At 50.0% G+C, this 21,970-nt stretch overlaps 2 protein-coding genes across 2 annotated transcripts in view; one reads left to right on the forward strand and one right to left on the reverse strand.

Annotated features, from left to right (window-relative positions):
- Window positions 1-11,173: 11,173 nt before the first annotated feature.
- Window positions 11,174-12,905, reverse strand: LOC119660205 (alpha-1,3/1,6-mannosyltransferase ALG2). The gene is made up of 2 exons (XM_038068641.1): window positions 12,800-12,905; window positions 11,174-12,735 (listed from the first exon to the last, which is right to left on the reverse strand). The coding sequence occupies exon 2, from the start codon at window positions 12,733-12,735 to the stop codon at window positions 11,503-11,505; it is 1,233 nt and encodes a 410-aa protein (XP_037924569.1). The 5' UTR covers window positions 12,800-12,905; the 3' UTR covers window positions 11,174-11,502.
- A 256-nt stretch (window positions 12,906-13,161) lies between these two features.
- The window catches only part of LOC119660253 (coiled-coil domain-containing protein 174), a 121,941-nt gene continuing 113,132 nt past the window's right edge, over window positions 13,162-21,970 (forward strand). The window contains exon 1 of the mRNA XM_038068708.1: window positions 13,162-13,288. Coding sequence (XP_037924636.1) covers window positions 13,247-13,288 — 42 coding nt within the window. The 5' untranslated portion in view covers window positions 13,162-13,246. The remainder of the gene's footprint in view (window positions 13,289-21,970) is intronic.

Here is a 21,970-nt window from a genome sequence, read left to right on the forward strand (position 1 = left end):
GGAGGCGCTAAAGCGTGAATGTCCAGAGGTAACCAATGCCCGGGTAGGTATTACCTCTGTAAATGCTCGAGGCCAAAAACTTGCCGTGGTGGAAGTCCCCGAGCAATATGCGAGGAAACTCCTTAACAGCGGGAGAATCAAAATCGGGTGGGTAGTATGCAGGGTACGAATGCGGATAGTCCCCACCAAGTGCTACAGGTGTCTGGACTATGGACACACGTCAGCAGCTTGCAAGGGTCCGGACAGGAGGACAGCATGCCGGAGATGCGGCCAAGCGGGTCATCAAGCGAAGACTTGCAAGGAAAGCGAGAGTTGTGTTCTCTGCAGGGATCGTGGCGCGTCTGGCGAAAGCGTCGCACACACTGCGGGCTCGGGACGGTGTCCAATCTTCAGGGCGGAATTGGAGAGGGCTAGGGTGCGAACGCCATGATCCGCATTTTGCAAATTAACATGCACCGGAGTGCAACCGCTCACCAGTTGCTAGCACAGTTCGCTGCGGAAGTAAATGCTGATCTAGTGCTGATTAGCGAGCAATACCGAAACAAGGACCCGTCCTCATGTTATCTCGACTTATCGGGCACCGCTGCCATCTGGGTTCGGGACGACGTTCGATTTCGTGTTCTTGCCGAAGGCCGGGGGGACGGATTTGTCTGGATCCGGTGTTTAGGGATAACGTTTTTTAGCGTTTACCTGACGCCGAATGAGGCGATTCCGGACTTTCGGCGCCGGCTTGATGCTCTGGAGGACGCCGTTTCGAGCACGGAGGGACGAATCCTGGTTGGCGGTGATTTTAATGCCAGGGCTCTTGCCCTGCCCCCTGGCATGCCTCAATCAGACTCCAGAGGGAAACGGATTCTGGAAATGGCGGCGAGAACCGGGCTCGTAATTTTAAACACCGGATCCACGCCAACGTTTCGGCGCCCAGGTTGTGAAAGAAGCATTCCCGACATCACTTTTGCGTCGGAATCTCTGGCATCATCGGTGGACGGGTGGCGAGTCCTAGAAGACTTCTCGGCAAGTGATCATCAGTACATTGCGTTCGAAGTGTTTGACGCTACTTGCCGGCGAGCACCAACACGACGTTCCCCCTGCGTGTGGAATGTCGCGAAGGTGAACATCGGAAGGTTCGTCGAAGCTCATGGAGCAGGTAGGGCCACGCTGGGAGGCACTCCGGGGGGTGGTGGTGTCGCAGCTGACACCATCGTAAATTCAATGATGAACCTGATAACGACGGCATGTGAGGCTTCCATGCCCCGGAGAGGCCCCAGGCGCGACAAGCCTTCTATGTACTGGTGGACGGCGGAAATTGCCGACCTACGGAAGGAGTGTCATAAGCTCCGCCGTTTGGCACAACGTTTGTACGCCAACGAGGAGGCATGTGCCATAAAGGCACAATATAGATCAGCAAAAAAGAGACTCCGCAATGCTATAAATAAAAGCAAAGCTCGCGGCTGGCAAAAGCTTGTTAATGAGGTGAATGATGACCCGTGGGGACTTGGCTATAAGCTTGTCACTCGGAAAATCGGGGCTCTGCGGAAGCCCTGCATATTGAGCACCGACCAGATGGACCGCATTGTGCGGGCATTGTTCCCCAGACACCCTGTACGGGTTGATGTAAACAGCACGGAAAGCGTCGTGGATTGCCCCTTTTTCACAATGGGAGAACTCGAAGAAGCGGTTCTCACTATGAAAAACAGGAAGGCGCCAGGTCCTGATGGCATCCCGGTGGAAGTTTACAAACTGGTGTTCCGCCAACGGCCAGAATTGCTGCTCGAAGCGTTCAACGCGTGCTTGAAGGAGGGTATTTTTCCTTATCGCTGGAAAGTGGCCAGACTCGCGTTGATCAGTAAGGGTAAAGGAGACCTGGAGCTCCCGTCTGCATACCGACCGCTGTGTATGCTTGACACGGCCGGAAAAGTGCTCGAGAAGCTCATCAGGGGTCGACTCGCTGAAGCGATCCGTGCTGCCGGGGACTTATCCGCAAGGCAGTTCGGGTTTAGAACAGGGAAATCTACAGTGGATGCTGTTATGGAGGTCGTAGATGCGTTTAATCGAGCCGGGGCACACAGCCGCCGATCTCGACGGATAGTGCTCCTCATAACGCTTGATGTCAGAAATGCCTTCAATTCCGTAAGATGGACAGATATGCTAGGCACACTAGAGAACTCCTTTCACGTGCCAAGCTCTCTCTTGCGGATATTGAGGGATTATCTGAAAGACCGCTCCCTGTTCTATGAGACGCTAGAGGGCCAGAGGAGTATGGAAATCACGTCGGGAGTAGCGCAGGGATCCATCCTAGGGCCGGACCTCTGGAACGCTTCCTACGATAGTCTTCTGAGACTCGATATGCCTGAAGAGTCGCGCCTGGTCAGTTATGCAGACGACGTTGCGGCACTTGTTGCCGGACGCACTGTTGAACAGGCGCAAAGCAGACTTGGCATATTGATGCGACGGGTAAGCGGATGGATGACTGCTCGCGGTTTCAACCTTCCGCTGGAAAAAACCGAAGTAGTCATCCTGACCAGAAGGAGAATCCCGACCTTGCGTCCCATATCGATCGGCGAGTTGACTATAGAGTCAAAACCAGTGATTAAATACCTTGGTTTAATGCTCGACTCGAAGATGAGCTTCTTCGAGCAAATCAAAGCAGCAGCGGACAGGGCTGCAGCAGGAGTCGCGGCCTTGAGTCGGCTAATGGCGAATGTCGGCGGCCCTATATCAACTAGGAGACGTCTCCTCATGGGAGCAACGCAGTCCGTCCTTCTCTATGGTGCGGAGGTATGGGCTGATGCCCTTGACAAGGAGGTGTATCGTAAACGCCTCGCTCAAGTGCAGAGGCGGGGAGCTTTGCGAGTGGCGTCTGCTTATCGCACCGTCTCCGAACCGGCTGTGATGGTGATTGCGGGAGTGATCCCCGTCGCCCTCCTTGCCAAGGAGCGCAAAGCTATCTACCGCCGTAAGAGCGAAAACTTAAGAGAAGTGGTTGCCCGTGAAGAACGTCAACGCACCCTTAACGAGTGGCAACTTTCTTGGCAAAATGAGCCAAGGGGCAGGTGGACTACGCGGCTCATCGACAAATTAGATCCGTGGTTGAACAGAAAGCACGGTGAGATTGATTACTTCCTTACCCAACTTCTAAGTGGGCATGGAGGTTTTCAGTCTTACCTGCACAGGGTTGGCAAGGCGCGATCTCCTGATTGTGTGTTCTGCAATAGAGTGGCGGATGACGCTGAACACACCTTTTTCTCTTGCGAGAGGTGGGACGGCCTCCACCAGCAGCTTTATGCAGACATAGGGGAGCTCTCTCCAGATAACATTGTGCGAGAGATGCTGAAGAGCGCTGGCAGCTGGAATCGTATTGCGCATTATGTTCGGGCTCTTCTTACTACGAAGAAGATTGAACTCGACCGGCAGAGGGATCGGACGGTAAGGGGTTCCCTGAACTAACAACTCCCTTCCTCCCCTCCCCTCCCGTTGGTGAAAGGAATTCCCTGACTTGAAGGCTCCCAAAGCCGGGAGAGCGGGAGGGCTAGCCCGAAGTAATGTGTCAAACGGTTCCAGGCTAGTTCTCTGATGACAGGAAGGTGTTTAGTTGGTAGTCTGCCAGCGTGCTGTTGCGGGAGTCCAACACTCTGTGCGTAAACGCATTCACCTACCCTACTCCCAAAAAAAAAAAGAAAAAAAAATTAGCCTGAAAGATGTTGCCGGTGAGTACAAGGCTTTAATGGGCGCTTGGCTGCCGGTCAGACTGGCTATGTTGCGGTTGGGGCTCGAATAATGCTCCCGCCATCGACAGGCTTCCAGTATCGCCAGTGTATGCGCTTGGAATACACCTCGAATACACACCTGTCGAAACCTAGGCCACTATACAACTCGGTTACACTGTGTGTATTCCTTAGATCATCTTTGATTCTCCAGTGAAGAATGCTGTGTCATAGCCTTGCAAAAGGGCGCCGATCTTCCACTCTCTAATTGAAAAGTCCACAACAGCAGTTTCTCGTGAAGTTCAGCTTACGTGTGGCACAGCCCGTAGGTAATGCCCAGATTTCCCGAAGTATTTCGTCTAGGATGTTACTATGACCGTAGGACTTCGTTGTCCACCATGCAGACTCATGTAGTCTGCCTGCACTGCACGATGTGGATCCTGGGGGTAGGAGATGCAAGAGTAAATTGAGTGCATCTACCGGGCAGAATTGCAGAGCCTCGGTAGCACCTGCACATGCGATTCTTTGAAGCTTTAAGCTTCGTTCTATTGTACTTTTTGCTCAAAGCCTGCCACCATACCACCATCCTCGGCCGGAGACCACATTACCGATATAAAAGTTTATACAGGCCTTTTTAACCTGTAGTTTTATGTTCAATCTCCAAATTAGCTTTGGATCCAGGATGACACACAAATACTTTACATTGGAGGAAAGAGCCAATCTTTGTTCATTCAGCCGCGGTAAATGGAATTTGGGTATCCTTGTCTTGATGGTGACTAGCATCAGTTCTGTTTTGGTTGGGTTTATGCAGAGTCGGCATCTTGCAGCTTACAGGCACACCTTTCCCAACGCTCCTTCGATGATGTCATGGATGGAGGGAAACATCCTTGGTACTAATATCACCAAGTCGTCGGCATACGCCACATCTTCACCTCGCTTTTGTCCAATATTCGCGAAATTTCGTCCATCATACAGAGCCCCGAAGAGATGGCGCCACTCTAGAACGTGCTTCTGTTCGCAATTCTGGTCAAAGGGCTACCACCCAGATCCGACTGGATTATCCTGGTTCTTAGCATGGATATTATCCATGCATAAGATATCCCTCCAATCAAAAACTGGTCAAGACTTCCTTGATGGTGTTGGTACTAACCCTGCTGAATGCTCCCTTTATATCCAAGGAGGCAGCTAGAGTATACTATTTCTACTCAACCGTGCCAATTACCTCGTGGAGAGCAGTTCCTGAGGATTGGCCTTTGAGGTAGGCATGCTGGGATTTAGAGAAAGACAATCTTTCAATCTTTCTTCCTTAAGTGGATATCCAGGATGCGCTCTAGGTTCTCCAACACGAAAGAGGTGAGCTTGATTGGTCGAAAGTCCTTTGTGGACTCATGATCGCACCTGCTCGCTTTCGCTATGAAAACCACGAGCACGCGTCGCCCAGACTGTGGTACGTATCCCAAAGAGATACAACTCCAGTAAATCTCGGCAAGCCAGGGCACAATCCTTTCCTGCGGCTTCTGTAGCATGATTGGCATTATACCACTTAGACCGGGAGAAGCTATTTATAGCCCAGTCGATCTTATCCTCGATAATTATCAATCTGATAGTTTCGCACTGCTAGGGCGGCTGCATACCCTCCAAGCAAGACACTGACTCACAGTTCTCCTCGCTGGTGGGAAAGTGCGTCTGAACCAGTACGTCCAAGATTTCAGCAGACTTTCCATTCAGGGGCTTTCCAGCTTTTTAAGAACTGATAGGCACCTATGTTTCTTCGACAGAATCTTACTGAGTCTTACGGATTCGCTGATGTTTTCATTGTTCTGACAATAGTCTAACCAGGACCGTCGATCTCCCTGGGGTCTCTGAAAGGTTCGGAGACCTCTGCAGCGTGATCTAGACTGAAAAGTAAAGAAGAAGAACTCGCTAGTTCTTCACCCTAAGAATCCCATCCTATTCCCTCAAGGATCCAAAGTTTTCCGAGCCGGGAAAATTGAAGTTTGGGGTTCTGTCCCTGTTACATATCGATAGACTTGCATTAATAATAAAATCAAGGAACGACTCACCTCTTTCGTTGATTTCCGAGCTGCCCCAAAGCGTACGTCTTTCATTGGCGTCACAGCCTATCAACAGATTGGCTTTTGCTATATTTACGTGCTTGCTCCAGTTTGACCACGACTAGATCGCTGGAACTCAGGTCACGACACAGAAAAGCTCCCAGACTCTTCTTCGCGAGGATATAGTACATGGTCTAGGTACATCATAATCAGCGTCTCCTAGTCAGTGAAATAAATTATAATATTTGCTTTGGAGTCCTTTGATTGTTTAGCCGCTTTCGATCTAGGACTCCTGTATTGGTGCGATGTGGTTTTCCTTTAAGAGGAAGACAAGCAAATTAGTCGAAGTGCACTTCGCTTACATGGTATCGTCGACCCTCATTTCCTCCAACAGTTCGTTGACGGCATCGATTGGATCCAGGCTCTCGTCCAGTTGTTCCTCTTCCTGGATAACTACCCAATTGTCCATGGGAATCCTGGGGTTTTGAAAGCGCGGGGTTGGACGAACCGACGACTGAGTAACCGATCCTTAGGAATCTCGTCGTAGCGGATGACTGTGAGCTTTACGCCGGCTACTGTCCCCTTCTCCGATGATGCGCTTGGTATCACCACTCTTTCTTCTATCATCGGTTTGGGTCCATGTCTTGATCTCACGAATAGTCCGGGAAAAATGTGCACCCTGGCTAACTCGGTAAGGTCCACGACCCTTATTTGAAACTGAAGGTGTCCAAGGTATTCTGTAGTCTGTGTGAGGCATGCCCCATTCAAGTGCCCTAGCATTGAAGTCACCCCCAACCAGGATGCACCCATCTGTGCCTAAGATAGCGTCCCCCGAAGCATCAAGCCCGGTATGGTCTCATTTGGCATAAGATAGACACTAAAAAACAAAGCTGTCCCCCGTCCTGCCGTCCTGAACTCAGATGGCAGTGGTACCTGATATGTCAGGGTGCCATGAAACTGGGTCCTTGTTTTGGTACTACTCACTGATAAGTACTAAATCAGCTTTGGTCTCCGCAGTTAGCTGCGCTAGTAACTCGTGAGCGGTTGCACTCCGGTGCATATTGATTTGTAAGATGCGAACCATTTTGACCGCGTCCCAGCCCTTTCCAATTCTGCTCTAAAAACTGGACACCGCCCCGATTCTGCAGTGTGCGCAACGTTCTCATCAGTCCGGCCACCGTTCTTGTATAGGACGGAGCTTTCCTTTTCATTGCAGGTGTTCGCTTTATGGCCTGCCTGACCGCATTTACGGCGTTCAACGTACGGATCAGCGCTCGCTCGGGGCAACGCGATCTACTAATACCGGTTCAATGCACACTACCCGACCAGAGCCCGGAAGGGGCTGGCTCCTGATACACTCCACAACTACCCCCTTGGAGGGTGGAGGGGTTCAACTTGGTATTCGAACTGGACCAAAAGAGTCTGAATGTGCACAGTGGAAATCACCATATGGTGCTCCATTTTTTCCTAGATAGATTGAAATTCAGTCATATCAGGAAACTGTAGGGCATCATCTCCATTTTGAGAGCGAAGAACAATTATGGTCTTTGACTCACACAATATAGAGCAAATTGGAAAGCAAATGGAGCTGCGCGCGGAGGATAGTGCATACAGGGGCGGAACCCTCGTATGGGGGCTCCCACTGGTGAAGGGACTACAGAGTGAATCCTACCTGCTAGTAACTTCTCCTACACCTGCCAAGGAACTGGTGGAAGAAAGGGAAGCCAGAGACGTGAACGGAACTGACTTGATGCCAGGTCGAGTGATCGAATCTATGCAAACAGGACACCGCAAACCAATTAAGGTGCAAAGTGGAAAACAGACGAATGCTCTGCGGGATGAAATGAGGTTTTTTATGGATGAGGACATGGGAACTGCGATACCTCCAAGTGTGGCTAAGACCGAGAGCTTGCGTCCTGATGTCAATACGGTTAGAGGCAACCATGCTGAGTACTGTTCCCAGGACTTCCCAGCTACGGTCATCATACAATACCAGATAAATGGCGAGAGGAAAAACATCATAGTTGCTTCCGCTTATTTACTCTATGATTCTTTGTATCCTCCACCGACGCAAGAGCTTAGAGATCTGGTGGCGTATGCAGAATCAAATGGTCTCGAGCTCTTAATAGGTTGCGATCCGAGTGCTCAACATATTTGTTGGGGCAGTAGCAAATGCAATCCAAGAGGAGAGAAGCTATTTGATTTCATCACTTCCGCTGGTCTTATGATTGCAAACGTAGAGTGCACCGCTACCTTCGTGGGACCGAAAAGAAGCGAAGTAATTGACCTAACAATCTGTACCTGAAAAGTGTTAGAGTTGATTACACACTGGCGAGTGCTAGACGAGGTCTCACTGTCAGATCACCGATACCTAAAATTCAATGTGACCACTGCGGGCGAACAATCTGCAGTACAAAGGTGGAACCCTAGGACAACGGATTTGACGTAGTTCAATGAACTTCTTGGCATTAAAGTACAGTTCCCTAGGCGACTAAGGACTCCTTTGGCGCTGGAAGATGAATTGAAAACTTTGACCCTGCACACTTTTAGTGTGCTATGAAGAGGCTTGTCCTATTTCCCGAGGCCAAAGCGGTAAAACGGTTCCTTGGTGGAAACCGGGAACTGCAAAAACTCAGGTAATCAATCAGGTGACTTCTAAACAGTGGTTGCATAAACCAACATGCTTACCAGCGTGGAAAGTTCTGTGAGTCTGCTCTTCATTTTTTGGACACGAAGATAGAGGATGCAACTTTGAATGGTGAGTACGCGATGGGGGTGTTCGTGGCCATTGAAGGGGCTTTTGACTACGCTCCTTTGCAAAAACTTTGTGATGCCGCCAGAGAGTATGGTGTTGTTTGATTAAGTGGAGCCATGCTATGTTAACACAGAAATTGGTGTGCACTGAGGTGGGTGTCGATCGCTATCTGACTGCAGAAGTAACGAAGGGTTGTACCCCCAAGGAGGTGTGCTTTCGCCACTTCTGTGAAGTATGCTGATCGACTCACTACTATGCGAACTGCAAAATTTGCCAATACACGCTCAAGCTTATGCTGATGACGTGGCTGTGCTTGCTGTAGGAATATACAACGTTCCGTCGGTTTGATAAACAGCTGGTGCCTCAGACATGGTCTGTCAGTTAATCCATATAAAGCCACAATGGTATTATTCACAAAAAGGAGAAAACTGGCCTTCCTGAGATGAGGAGTACTACCCTTCAACTCTCCGAAGAAGCGAAATATCTGGGAGTCACTCTAAATAAAAAACTTCTTTGGAACAAACATGTAGAGGTAAAGATGAAACGAGCTCTCACAGCTTATGGGCTGTGCAGACGGACCCATGCCTCGACATGAGGACTCAGATCTCATGTGGTAATGTGGATATACGTTGTCATCTTTAGGCCGATGTTCGTATATGCATCCGTAGTGTGGTGGGTTTTCACCGTAAATTAGCCGCGCTGCAAAGAACTGTGTCTGGGTATCACTTGCGCAATGAGCACGACATCCGGCGTAGCTCTAAATGCACTACTCAATTTGCAGCCCCTGGAAATATTCATTCAAAGCACTACCATGAGAGCAGCTCATATAATTTAATTACATCCATGGGGAAACAACGGATGTAGGGGCCACAGAGCATTGGAAGGGTTACTGGGAGGACTAAATTCAGTTCTTACAATGCTGTCCGATTCTCGTGTCCCCATACATCTGTTTTGTAGAGGATATGAAGTTACCCTGGAGCGTGGAGAGGACTTTGAAGTCCCAGAGGAATGCGTGGCAGGATATACGGAAGTCTTCTAGACCGATGGCTCAAAAACAGAACAGGGTTCTGGAGCCGGAGTCTACCTCTCGAATAAAAGCGGGAAGTGGGCTTTTCCTTTAGGACAATAGGTAACGGTTTTTCAAGCCGAAGTTTATGCGATCCTAAGGGCGGCAAACTGGGTGATTGACGAGCGGTTGAAGGGCAGGCGCATTGCAATCTGCAGTGATCAAAAAGCTACATTGCGGGCGTTGAGTAGTCCTTTGACCACCTTGAAAGTCGTTCAGGAATGCAGAAACTGTTTGAACTCTATTTCTAGATTCAATACGGTGGAACTATTTTGGGTACCTGGTCACTGTGGCATAGAGGGAAATGAAATCTCGGATGCTTTAGCGAAAGAGGGGTCGATCTCCCTTATGCTGGGACCGGAACCAGGAATTGGAGTATCAGTAGAATTGGCTAAGTTTGTTTTCAAAAACTGGGAATAAGCTTCTTACAACGACAGGTGGCAGAGCCTAAATGCTGCTCGACACACCAAACTTTTCCTGCCAGAACCGAACATGCGTACCGCAAAGTGCATCCTTTCGAAAAGCAGGACTTGCAGGTGTATTGTGGGCATTCTGACAGGTCATAATTCACTAGATGGGCATATGTTCAGAATAGGAATTACTCAAAATGATACGTGACCTTCCTGTAATGAGGAAGCGTAATCCACGGAGCATTTCCTATGTGAATGCCCCGCCTATGGACGTATCAGGCATCAGACCTTTGGTGGCGATGTTCTCCAGTTGCGACGGGTAGCATCACATCCACTTACGGAAATCCTGCGATACGTTAACGAATCCGGAATATTCCGGTAGACGGGGGTGGCGAGTACAACGGGCGAACACGGCCTGAGTGCTCTAAAGCTGTAGCTTCTCCCCCACCATACACACACACCACCTTGGCAGAGCTAGGCTCACATCACCCCCATTACCGTTGACAAGGAGTTGTCGACGGCTCCGGGGACTCTAAGTGTGTCCCGGTCATTAGCAATTCGCTCTTCACCGAGAAACTTTCTCGAGGCTACTACTTAGGACGCAGGTATTATGCCAGCTAGAGGGCCCAGAACTACTTGCTCGGACACCTCGGTGACGCCACTCCCCGTATCGTAAGCGACCCGTTAAGGATCGTTGACGATCCTTGAGGGCCGCTAGATGTCGGGTTCTTCCTGTCCCCTTGCCAACTGCAGTCTCAAGCGAAGGTGCAATTCGTCGAACTTTGCTCGCGCAGTTGGGTCGTTTGGTTCTCCTTTCATTTGGCAATCTAGCCGTCAAGGTTTTATCTCGGTTTCGGCGGTATTTTGGATTGAGTTGTATGAGATGCCGAACTGACTAGTCTATTGGCTTACGAGCAGGTGTGACGGAAAGGGATGGGTGAGGAATTCCCTCTGGGGTGAAAATCTTGAGAAAATAAATGATCTTCAGGCACTTCGTATATGCTAAACTGTCGTCAATTTGTCATAGTGAAGTACGTCGCTGCCGTTGTGGTTCGCAAGAGTCAACTCGGATTGATAACTTGAGTAATCAATCTTTGTGTCGATTACAAACCGTTTTCAAGTAAATCTGATCTCGATTACAATATCTTTCAGGCTAATTATTTGGAGTAAAACAAAGAAAGTGCTATTAGATGCGCCCCTACTTATATTCAACCTTACCAAATAAAACGCCTGCCATCAATGTCCTTAGCGATAACAAAATGGCTGAATTAGTCAGCAGATACGGAGGTGCTTATACTTTGAATTCTTAGATTTGATATCGTATGCATCCATTACTTTAGTAAATTCAATCTTAACTGACTGATAAATGCAGTAACACGTAATTAAGTAGACGCTCAAAGCTTTGATTTCACCGCCGGACATGCGGATAAATTTGAAGTGATTCTAAAACTCTACTTTTGTTTTCTTTCTCCATACTATTGTGGTGCTCGGGTCTGGGACATTACACTAAATATCAGTTATCCTTCTTATGGTCTAGCAGTTCAGAGATAATGTGTGCCAGCTGATCGGCAAACGCTTCAAACGAGAACTTCTGCTGCACGCGCTTGCGACCCATTTCGCCCATCCGCTCGCCCAGCTGTGAATCGCGGACCAGCCGGACCATTGCCTTTGAGAAATCTTCCTTCGTCTGTTCGCAGAGAAATCCTGTGGTTTCGTTGATGATAGTTTCAGTTGGTCCACCCGTGTTTGTGGCGATCACCGGACGAGACATGTACATTCCTTCCAGGGGAACTATGCCGAAATGCTCGTTTTGTGGAGTGTAGATGAGGCAGTTGCTCCTTTTCAGCAGAAATATCTTTTCTCTGTCGTTGGGAGAGCGTAGTAATGTCACCTTGGACAGGACATTTAGGTCCGTCGCTAGTTTCTCCAACTCCTCGTAATGCTGGATGTTTTCCAAGACGCGGACGTCGTAACCGCCGGCAAGAATTAGGTGACACCGATCCCATTCAGCTTTCGAGAGATGCTGCTCCATGCTTTGGAATGCTTCTATTGCCAGGCCCAAGTTCTTTTTGCGTTCGTAGCGATTTATGGAGAGGAAAATGAAGGATTGGCGCGGGAGATTGAGCGAGATTTCGTTGTCTGACGCCTTCACGTTGTCGAAAAATTTTGTATTCAAAGACGGATAAAGCACGTCAGGAGTTACACTTAGTCGTTGAAATGTTTTCCGGAACACATTCCTAGTGAATTTGCTGTTGACTAGGACTCGATGTGCTGCGCCGGTCGTAAGTTCCTCCAATAAGTTCAACGGCGCTCGGTAGATCCTTTTTAAAAGTCCTTCTTGGGTGGTAAGCAACTGATCTGGGAAGTGGCAGTAGAATATTATCTTTGGTTGAGCTTTGGCATATTTAAGAATGGGAATCCCCAATGAAATGAGATCACAGAAGATTATGTCGATTTTCTCTCGACGTGAAATCACGAGAGTTGTGTAGAATGCGGCGTACACCATTCGGATGTAGGCGCAGAGAGCGTAGAATCTTCCAAATATTTGGCGCGGTAACCAGTCACCGACGGTGTCTACGCATAAGGTACCGTCACGAGTTTCCTCAAAGCAATGGGTCGAGTCGTGGTGATTAGTCAGGAAGCTGACGGTGTGGCCTTTTCGTTGCATGGCAAGGGCTGCATCCACCATGAGCCGCTCGGCTCCACCAATACCCAAGTCCGGATGAAGGAATAATATTCGAACCATCTGGAAATTAATGCGCTTAAGTTTATTATTATACTTTGACAGGAAAATACACTGAAATATATACCTCTCGTCGTGAAATTTGTTTACATCAGCAGAATAGGCGACTTCTGGTTGTCATGGGGCAGGTGTTGACGTATGAAGCCGGTAATTGGTTTTCGGAGTCGCGACGAGGCAGGTGGTAACGCAGTTCAACCAAAATTGTAACCTAGACATGTAAATTGCTTAATTGCCACTATAGGAACTGATAAATAATATCCCTAAATTAACTAAAGTCCCCTAAGCCAAACACCAAACCCATTCAATTATAAATCAAATTTTAGTAAAAGAAGTAATCAACGACTTCGGTTGACATTTACGTATCCTCCGCTACTACAAATGGGTTAACAACGATTATGAACGTCCACGGTCCAAGTTGTCAAAATCAGCTGTTGTTAGCAGCTGCACAACGCTTATTGTTTACTGCATTTTGAAATAAATTTGTTTGAGGTGGTTTTTGGTGCTGCCGCGGAAAATGAATGATCCAAATAAGAGGATCGACGTGAATATATCGTCGGTGAGTTTGTTTAAATTTCATCCAAATGTATATAATGTAGTTCCGCTTTATTCGAGGTGTAATGATTCCAGGCGTGTCAATTTCCTTTTATTTCATAATTGAGTGGGATTCGGAAATATTTTTAATAATATTACATCTGAATATGGTGTTCCTGTATAGTAGGAGCCAAGTCCAGTTCGTGAAAAATGTTTTGGCCTCGAAGCCTGATAGTTCCTAGTTGTTTTTGCAACTTCCTCCGCCAGGTCGTGGTTTTGGGTATGAGTTGAGTGGTCAAAGGGTAGTATAGGTCCCAGGCTCCACGATGGAGCATAAAATCTGGGAAACGCCTGCTGAATCAACACTAACAGCTCTACTACAAAACCCTATCTCCACGTGGTGAATGCTGGGAGCTCTTTCTTAATGAAAAGCTGCAGACGGAGAAGGATAAAGGCGAGTCTCCCGCGCTTAAAAACAGGACAAATTATACAAACTGGTACTCCAGGTTAGGGGTGGGGCAGGACTGATAAGCCTACACGGAAAACAACTTGTTACGAAGCCACAACAGGAGCCTCGGACTGGACTGATAACATAATGACGAACCCGGCAACGACAACGGAATAACGAACGATTTGCGCATTTTCCGATGGAATGTGCTTTTCCTTTACAGAGATGGAGCTGCCCAGGAGGCTAACTGATATCCTGTCCCAATATAAGGTTGGATAGGGACTGGTTTCTTGGAGACGAGTCGCTACACCATATTTTTTTATGGATTGAGGTGGAAATCTTACAAAGACACTGCTGCGCCAGGTTACAGCAGTGTGTGGGATTCGTACCCATTAAAACCACCCCCCACTCTTGCGCCCCTCTCCGCGGGACCACCGTAAAGTATTACTTCGCAGGGGAGGCTCTGGTTCTCTTCATTAGCCCGTCCATGTCGCGTCTCCATCGCGCCGCCTTCCGAGTTCGATCCAACTCGAGGAATTTTGTTTGCACCACGGTTACTGCCTCAGTTACCGCCATCCAGCTTTCCTTCGACTTGAGCATCTCTTCCACCAGGTTGGAGGGCTCGATGTCCGCCACCGAGATGCTGTTCAACCTCCTTTTCTGCTGCAGAAATCTGGGACAATGGAACATAACGTGCTCCGGGCTCTCGGGTGTAGCATCGCATTCAAGACAGTTGGGAGACTCGTCCAACTCGAAGCGATGCAAGTACTTCCTATAGCCACCGTGTCTCGTAAGGACCTGTGTCAGGTGGTAATTCAATTCTCCGTGCTTTTGGGCGACCTGTAGTTCTACCTTATTATGTAAAGCCACACATCACTTTGAGCGTCTTTATTCGGAATACCGGACAGAACTAGATACTTTGCTTCAGTGAGTGGTCAAGTTTAAATACCAGAAAATTTCTCGTCTAGTGAAAATTCTTGCTTTTCACTAACTTCAGGCATGTTAGCCACTACATGACACTTTGGAGAGTTCAATTAAATTGCAAATTATTTTAAATCCACTGAAGACAAAAATACACTCATTACATGGAGACAGCGACATAAAACAGACAGGTGCGGATGAGTGTTGGGTGGGAGGTGTGGCCTTGATGCATCGGAGATTGTCCCCCAGCAGACGCACCAACCTCAACACTGTGAGAGACGATTTCTTGTCGAAGACCGGATCACTTGGGAGTCTCGGGTTCTCCCCATATACCAGCTTTGCGGGGCTGGCAGCAAATTTCTCTCGGCGGGTTGTACGTAGGCCGAGTAGGACGAGAGGCAAGACTTGAGTCCAGGACGAAGCTTCGCGCGCCATAATGGCGGCTTTCAGCGTCCGGTGCCAACGTTCTAGCATCCCATTGGATTGCGGATGGTATGCAGTAGTCCGCTGGCGTTTAAATCACAGGAGTTTGCCTAACTCCGAGAAAGGGAAAGGGGTTTGCCTAACTCCGAGAAAGGGAAAGGGGTTGAAATGCATTCCCTGGTCAGTGATGGCCACTGCAGGGACGCCAAAGCGAGGTATCCACTCTCGACAGAAGGCTTCGGCACAAGATTGCGCCGTAATGTCTTTCAGAGGTATCGCCTCAGGCCACCACGTAAACCTGTCGATGATTGTGAGGCAATATTTGTAACCGTGCGAGTCTCGCAAAGGCCCTACTATGTCGAGGTGTATTGTGTGGAACCACTCACAACCCACTTCTTTCCCTACATGCCTGGTGACTTTACACTTCTCGCATGCGATGCACTCTCTGGCCCAGAAGTTGACATCCCTGTTCATGGAGGGCCACAAGTATTTCTCGGTGACTAACCGATTTGTTGTCCTGATGCCTGGATGCGCTAAGTCGTGAACCGCGTGAAACAGTTCCTTGCGAAAGGTGGCCGGAATATATGGCCGAGGTCCAGTTTCCGAGTCTTCGCAACAGAGCGAGAGGTTCAAGCCGAAGATGGGCAACTCCCGAAATTTGTATTTGGGGTTGGATTTAAGACTCTGAAGTACTGCGTCATCCTCCTGCGCCTTGACTTTTTTTTTTTTTTTTTTTTTTGTTGGGAGTAGGGTAGGTGAATGCGTTTACGCACCAAGTGTTGGACTCCCGCAACAGCACGCTGGCGGACTACCAACTAAACACCTCCCTGTCATCAGAGAACTAGCCTGGAACCATTTGACACATTACTTCGGGCTAGCCCTCCCGCTCTCCCGGCTTTGGGAGCCTTCAAGTCAGGGAATTCCCTTCACCAACGGGAGGAGAGGGGAGGAAGGGAGTTGTTAGTTCAGGGAACCCCTTACCGTCCGATCCCTCTGCCGGTCGAGTTCAATCTTCTTCGTAGTAAGAAGAGCCCGAACATAATGTGCAATATGATTCCAGCTGCCAGCGCTCTTCAGCATCTCTCGCACAATGTTATCTGGAGAGAGCTCCCCTGTGTCTGCATAAAGCTGCTGGCGGAGGCCGCCCCACCTCTCGCAAGAGAAAAAGGTGTGTTCAGCGTCATCCGCCACTCTATTGCAGAACAGACAATCAGGAGATCGCGCCTTCCCAACCCTGTGCAGGTAAGACTGAAAACCTAAATGCCCACTTAGAAGTTGGGTAAGGAAGTAATCAATCTCACCGTGCTTTCTGTTCAACCACGGATCTAATTTGTCGATGAGCCGCGCAGTCCACCTGCCCCTTGGCTCATTTTGCCAAGAAAGTTGCCACTCGTTAAGGGTGCGTTGACGTTCTTCACGGGCAACCACTTCTCTTAAGTTTTCGCTCTTACGGCGGTAGATAGCTTTGCGCTCCTTGGCAAGGAGGGCAACGGGGATCACTCCCGCAATCACCATCACAACCGGTTCGGAGACGGTGCGATAAGCAGACGCCACTCGCAAAGCTCCCCGCCTCTGCATTTGAGCGAGGCGTTTACGATGCACCTCCTTGTCAAGGGCATCAGCCCATACCTCCGCACCATAGAGAAGGACGGACTGCGTTGCTGCCATGAGGAGACGTCTCCTAGTTGATATAGGACCGCCGACATTCGCCATTAGCCGACTCAAGGCCGCGACTCCTGCTGTAGCCCTGTCCGCTGCTGCTTTAATTTGCTCGAAGAAGCTCATCTTCGAGTCGAGCATTAAACCAAGGTATTTAATCACTGGTTTTGACTCTATAGTCAACTCGCCGATCGATATGGGACGCAAGGTCGGGATTCTCCTTCTGGTCAGGATGACTACTTCGGTTTTTTCCAGCGCAAGGTTGAAACCGCGAGCAGTCATCCATCCGCTTACCCGTCGCATCAATATGCCAAGTCTGCTTTGCGCCTGTTCAACAGTGCGTCCGGCAACAAGTGCCGCAACGTCGTCTGCATAACCGACCAGGCGCGACTCTTCAGGCATATCGAGTCTCAGAAGACTATCGTAGGAAGCGTTCCAGAGGTCCGGCCCTAGGATGGATCCCTGCGCTACTCTCGACGTGATTTCCATCCTCCTCTGACCCTCTAGCGTCTCATAGAACAGGGAGCGGTCTTTCAGATAATCCCTCAATATCCGCAAGAGATAGCTTGGCACGTGAAAGGAGTTCTCTAGTGTGCCTAGCATATCTGTCCATCTTACGGAATTGAAGGCATTTCTGACATCAAGCGTTAGAGGAGCACTATCCGTCGAGATCGGCGGCTGTGTGCCCCGGCTCGATTAAACGCATCTACGACCTCCATAACAGCATCCACTGTAGATTTCCCCGTTCTAAACCCGAACTGCCTTGCGGATAAGTCCCCGGCAGCACGGATCGCTTCAGCGAGTCTACCCCTGATGAGCTTCTCGAGCACTTTTCCGGCCGTGTCAAGCATACACAGCGGTCGGTATGCAGACGGGAGCTCCGGGTCTCCTTTACCCTTACTGATCAACGCGAGTCTGGCCACTTTCCAGCGACAAGGAAAAATACCCTCCTTCAAGCACGCGTTGAACGCTTCGAGCAGCAATTCTGGCCGTTGGCGGAACACCAGTTTGTAAACTTCCGCCGGGATGCCATCAGGACCTGGCGCCTTCCTGTTTTTCATAGTCAGAACCGCTTCTTCGAGTTCTCCCATTGTGAAAAGGGGGCAATCCACGACGCTTTCCGCGCTGTTTACATCAACCCGTACAGGGTGTCTGGGGAACAATGCCCGCACAATGCGGTCCATCTGGTCGGTGCTCAATATGCAGGGCTTCCGCAGAGCCCCGATTTTCCGAGTGACAAGCTTATAGCCAAGTCCCCACGGGTCATCATTCACCTCATTTACAAGATTTTGCCAGCCGCGAGCTTTACTTTTATTTATAGCGCTGCGGAGTCTCCTTTTTGCTGATCTATATTGTGCCTTTATGGCACATGCCTCCTCATTGGCGTACAAACGTTGTGCCAAACGGCGGAGCTTATGACACTCCTTCCGTAGGTCGGCAATTTCTGCCGTCCACCAGTACATAGAAGGCTTGTCGCGCCTGGGGCCTCTCCGGGGCATGGAAGCCTCACACGCCGTCGTTATCAGATTCATCACTGAATTTACGACGGTGTCACCTGCGACACCACCACCCCCCGGAGTGCCCCCCAGCGCGGCCCTACCTGCTCCAAGAGTTTCGACGAACCTTCCGATGTTCACCTTCGCGACATTCCACACGCAGGGGAAACGTCGTGTTGGTGCTCGCCGGCAAGTAGCGTCAAACACTTCGAACGCAATGTACTGATGATCACTTGCCGAGAAGTCTTCTAGGATTCGCCACCCGTCCACCGATGATGCCAGAGATTCCGACGCAAAAGTGATGTCGGGAATGCTTCCTTCACAACCTGGGCGCCGAAACGTTGGCGTGGATCCGGTGTTTAAAATTACGAGCCCGGTTCTCGCCGCCATTTCCAGAATCCGTTTCCCTCTGGAGTCTGATTGAGGCATGCCAGGGGGCAGGGCAAGAGCCCTGGCATTAAAATCACCGCCAACCAGGATTCGTCCCTCCGTGCTCGAAACGGCGTCCTCCAGAGCATCAAGCCGGCGCCGAAAGTCCGGAATCGCCTCATTCGGCGTCAGGTAAACGCTAAAAAACGTTATCCCTAAACACCGGATCCAGACAAATCCGTCCCCCCGGCCTTCGGCAAGAACACGAAATCGAACGTCGTCCCGAACCCAGATGGCAGCGGTGCCCGATAAGTCGAGATAACATGAGGACGGGTCCTTGTTTCGGTATTGCTCGCTAATCAGCACTAGATCAGCATTTACTTCCGCAGCGAACTGTGCTAGCAACTGGTGAGCGGTTGCACTCCGGTGCATGTTAATTTGCAAAATGCGGATCATGGCGATCGCACCCTAGCCCTCTCCAATTCCGCCCTGAAGATTGGACACCGTCCCGAGCCCGCAGTGTGTGCGACGCTTTCGCCAGACGCGCCACGATCCCTGCAGAGAACACAACTCTCGCTTTCCTTGCAAGTCTTCGCTTGATGACCCGCTTGGCCGCATCTCCGGCATGCTGTCCTCCTGTCCGGACCCTTGCAAGCTGCTGACGTGTGTCCATAGTCCAGACACCTGTAGCACTTGGTGGGGACTATCCGCATTCGTACCCTGCATACTACCCATCCGATTTTGATTCTCCCGCTGTTAAGGAGTTTCCTCCGCAGTCAAGATCCCGTATTTCTAGAGAGCACATGGGTTCTAGGCTGGAAACAAGAGCCTTCTCCCCCAATAGCCCCTTGACCGTTCGACAGTTCGACGAGAACTCCACCACTCCTCGTTTTCCGTATCGAAGACACCTCTGCTCCGTTCTCCTCGGGTTTCATCCTGTAGCGGATTTCACTAAGGACTTCCGCAAATGTCTTGCCTTCCGTCGGCTTAATGAGCAGAGCCGACGGTCTAGTCCTTCTTCGTTTCCTCGTTTTTTTCGCTACTGGCTTTGGGTTGGCAGCCTCCTTGTTTTTGGACAGAGGTGTCTCTGGCGACGGAGTCCGTTGTTTCTTTTTATCCTTTTTCGCCTTCTTTTTTTGTGCCTTGGAGACTACTTCGACAAAGTCTCCTTCAGACACATCGTCCTCTTTCCGCTTTTTCCCCTGTTCACTTTGCAGAGGGCTATCTGCAGTCCGTTTGACGCAAGCAGCATTCTCAGCGGGGAGTGCGACTGTTTCTGCTCTACAATCGTCTTCCGCTGCTCTCCACCTGCGTCTATAAAAGGAAATGCGATCCAGTAGTTCCTCCAGTTCCATCAGCCCGTTTTTGACGCCTTTGCTGACGTTTCTCTGAAAGAACGTTGCTGACCGCATACGTTTTACCACTGCTGCGCACTTTCTGATGAGCCTTTCCTTTTCGGCTCTAGCGAGGACAGTCGAATGCACTTCCACTCGATTTGTGTCCAAATCCATCTGCTCAGGACTAGCGTTTCTCACTGAGCTTACTTCCAAAACAGGGGCACTGCAAGGTAATGGAGTTGCCATCTCCGCACGGTCAGTCGCGCCACTTGATGAGGCTTCCTCTTTATTTGGGCGCCCCGGTGTCTCATCGGGTATATCAGCCCTCATTGCCTCTTTCACTGATCGCTGCGGTGAACGACGCATTTTTGTGCTCCGCCCAAACGCACCCAGCTCTTCCTCCTTGTCTGTTGTTTCGTCGTTTTTTTATAATTTTCAGAATATTCTCCATGAAAAAGGTACCAGCGCATCGTGTGCAAGGGAGCGGGCCGCAATAGTCAAGAACGGGTATACCCTCGGGGACACAGCCCCTACCCCAGTTCCCTGAGGCCTGACCTACGCTTAGCCGATCCCGGAATTCACGGACGGATCAGCGCTCGCTCGGGGCAACGCGGTCTACTAACACCGGTTCAATGCACACTTCCCGACCAGGGTCCCGAAGGGGCTGGCTCCTGATACACGTCGCAACTACCACCTTGGCAGAGCTACGCTCACATCACCCCGTCGACGCCGACAGAGAGTTGTCGACGGCTCCGGAGACTCCCAGTGTGCCCCGACGTGTACCGGTCATTCGCGGTTCGCTCTTCACCGAGAAGCTTTCTCGAGGCTACAACCTAGGACGCAGGTATGCTGCCAGCTAGGGGGCAGAACTACTTACTCGGGCACCTCGGGGACGTCACACCCCGTATCGTAAGCGACCTGTTTAAAAATCGCTAACGACCCCTGAGGTGTTGTCCTTGCCAGACAGGTGCTGGATGTCTGACGTAAACTGGCTTATAAAGCTCAGATGTCGAAGCTGACCGGGGGACGCTTTGTCGGGCTTTTGTATCGAAGCGTGAGAGGCTTATGGTCCGTGAACACTGTGAACGGCCTGCCTTCTAGGGAGAAGCGGAATTATTTGATGCTCAAGTATGCGGCGAGCAGTTCGCGATCGTAGGTACTGTAGTTTCGTTGAGCGGGGTTCAACTGCTTAGAGAAGAAGTTCAACGGTTGCCAGACCTGATTCACCTTTTGGTGAAGAGCAGCACCTACTGCCGTGTCAGAGGCATCAACAAAAACGGCTAGGGGTGCATATTGCAGAGGAAATGCCAAAAGTGTAGCGTCAGCCAGTTGTTGACAGGATTTGTCAAACGCGCGGACATCCTCTTCAGACCACACGATCTCTCGTGTGTCCTTTGTTTTGGGGCCAGACAAGTACACATTCAAAACGGGCTGGTGTTGGGCGGCCTTGGGCAGGAAACGACGATAGAAGTTTGGCATGCCCAAGAACCTACTCAACTCCTTCACTGTCTTCGGATGCGGGAAGCTTGTAATCGCTTGCACCTTGTCTAGGTCGGGCTGTACTCCTTCAGGGGAAATGGAGTGGCCGAGGAATCTCACCTGCTTTTGAAGAAATTTTGCATTTCTCAACGTTTAGGACTAACCCGACCTCAAGGAGACGTTGAAAGATGCACTCCAGATGGGCTAAATGCTCAGACTCTGAGGAAGAAGCGACCAGAATATCATCCAAATACACGAAACAGAAGTCGAGGTTTCACAGGACCGAGTGAATGAACCTTTGAAAGGTTTGCGCCGCATTACACAACCCGAAAGTCATCCGCGTGAACTCAAAGAGTCCAAATTATGTGCATACTGCCGTCTTTGGAATGTCTTCTGGAGCTACAGGGATTTGGTGATACGCCTGGGTTAAATGCAAGGTCGAAAAGATGCGGCAATTTGCGAGATGATGCCCAAAGTCCTGGATGAGTGGAATGGGATATCGGTCAGGAACAGTCTGTGCGTTTAGCGTCCTATAATCCCCACAGGGACACCATTTGCCGTTTGGTTTAGGGACC

The sequence above is a fragment of the Hermetia illucens genome, chromosome 6 (assembly GCF_905115235.1).
Source record: "Hermetia illucens chromosome 6, iHerIll2.2.curated.20191125, whole genome shotgun sequence".
NCBI lineage: Eukaryota > Metazoa > Arthropoda > Insecta > Diptera > Stratiomyidae > Hermetia > Hermetia illucens.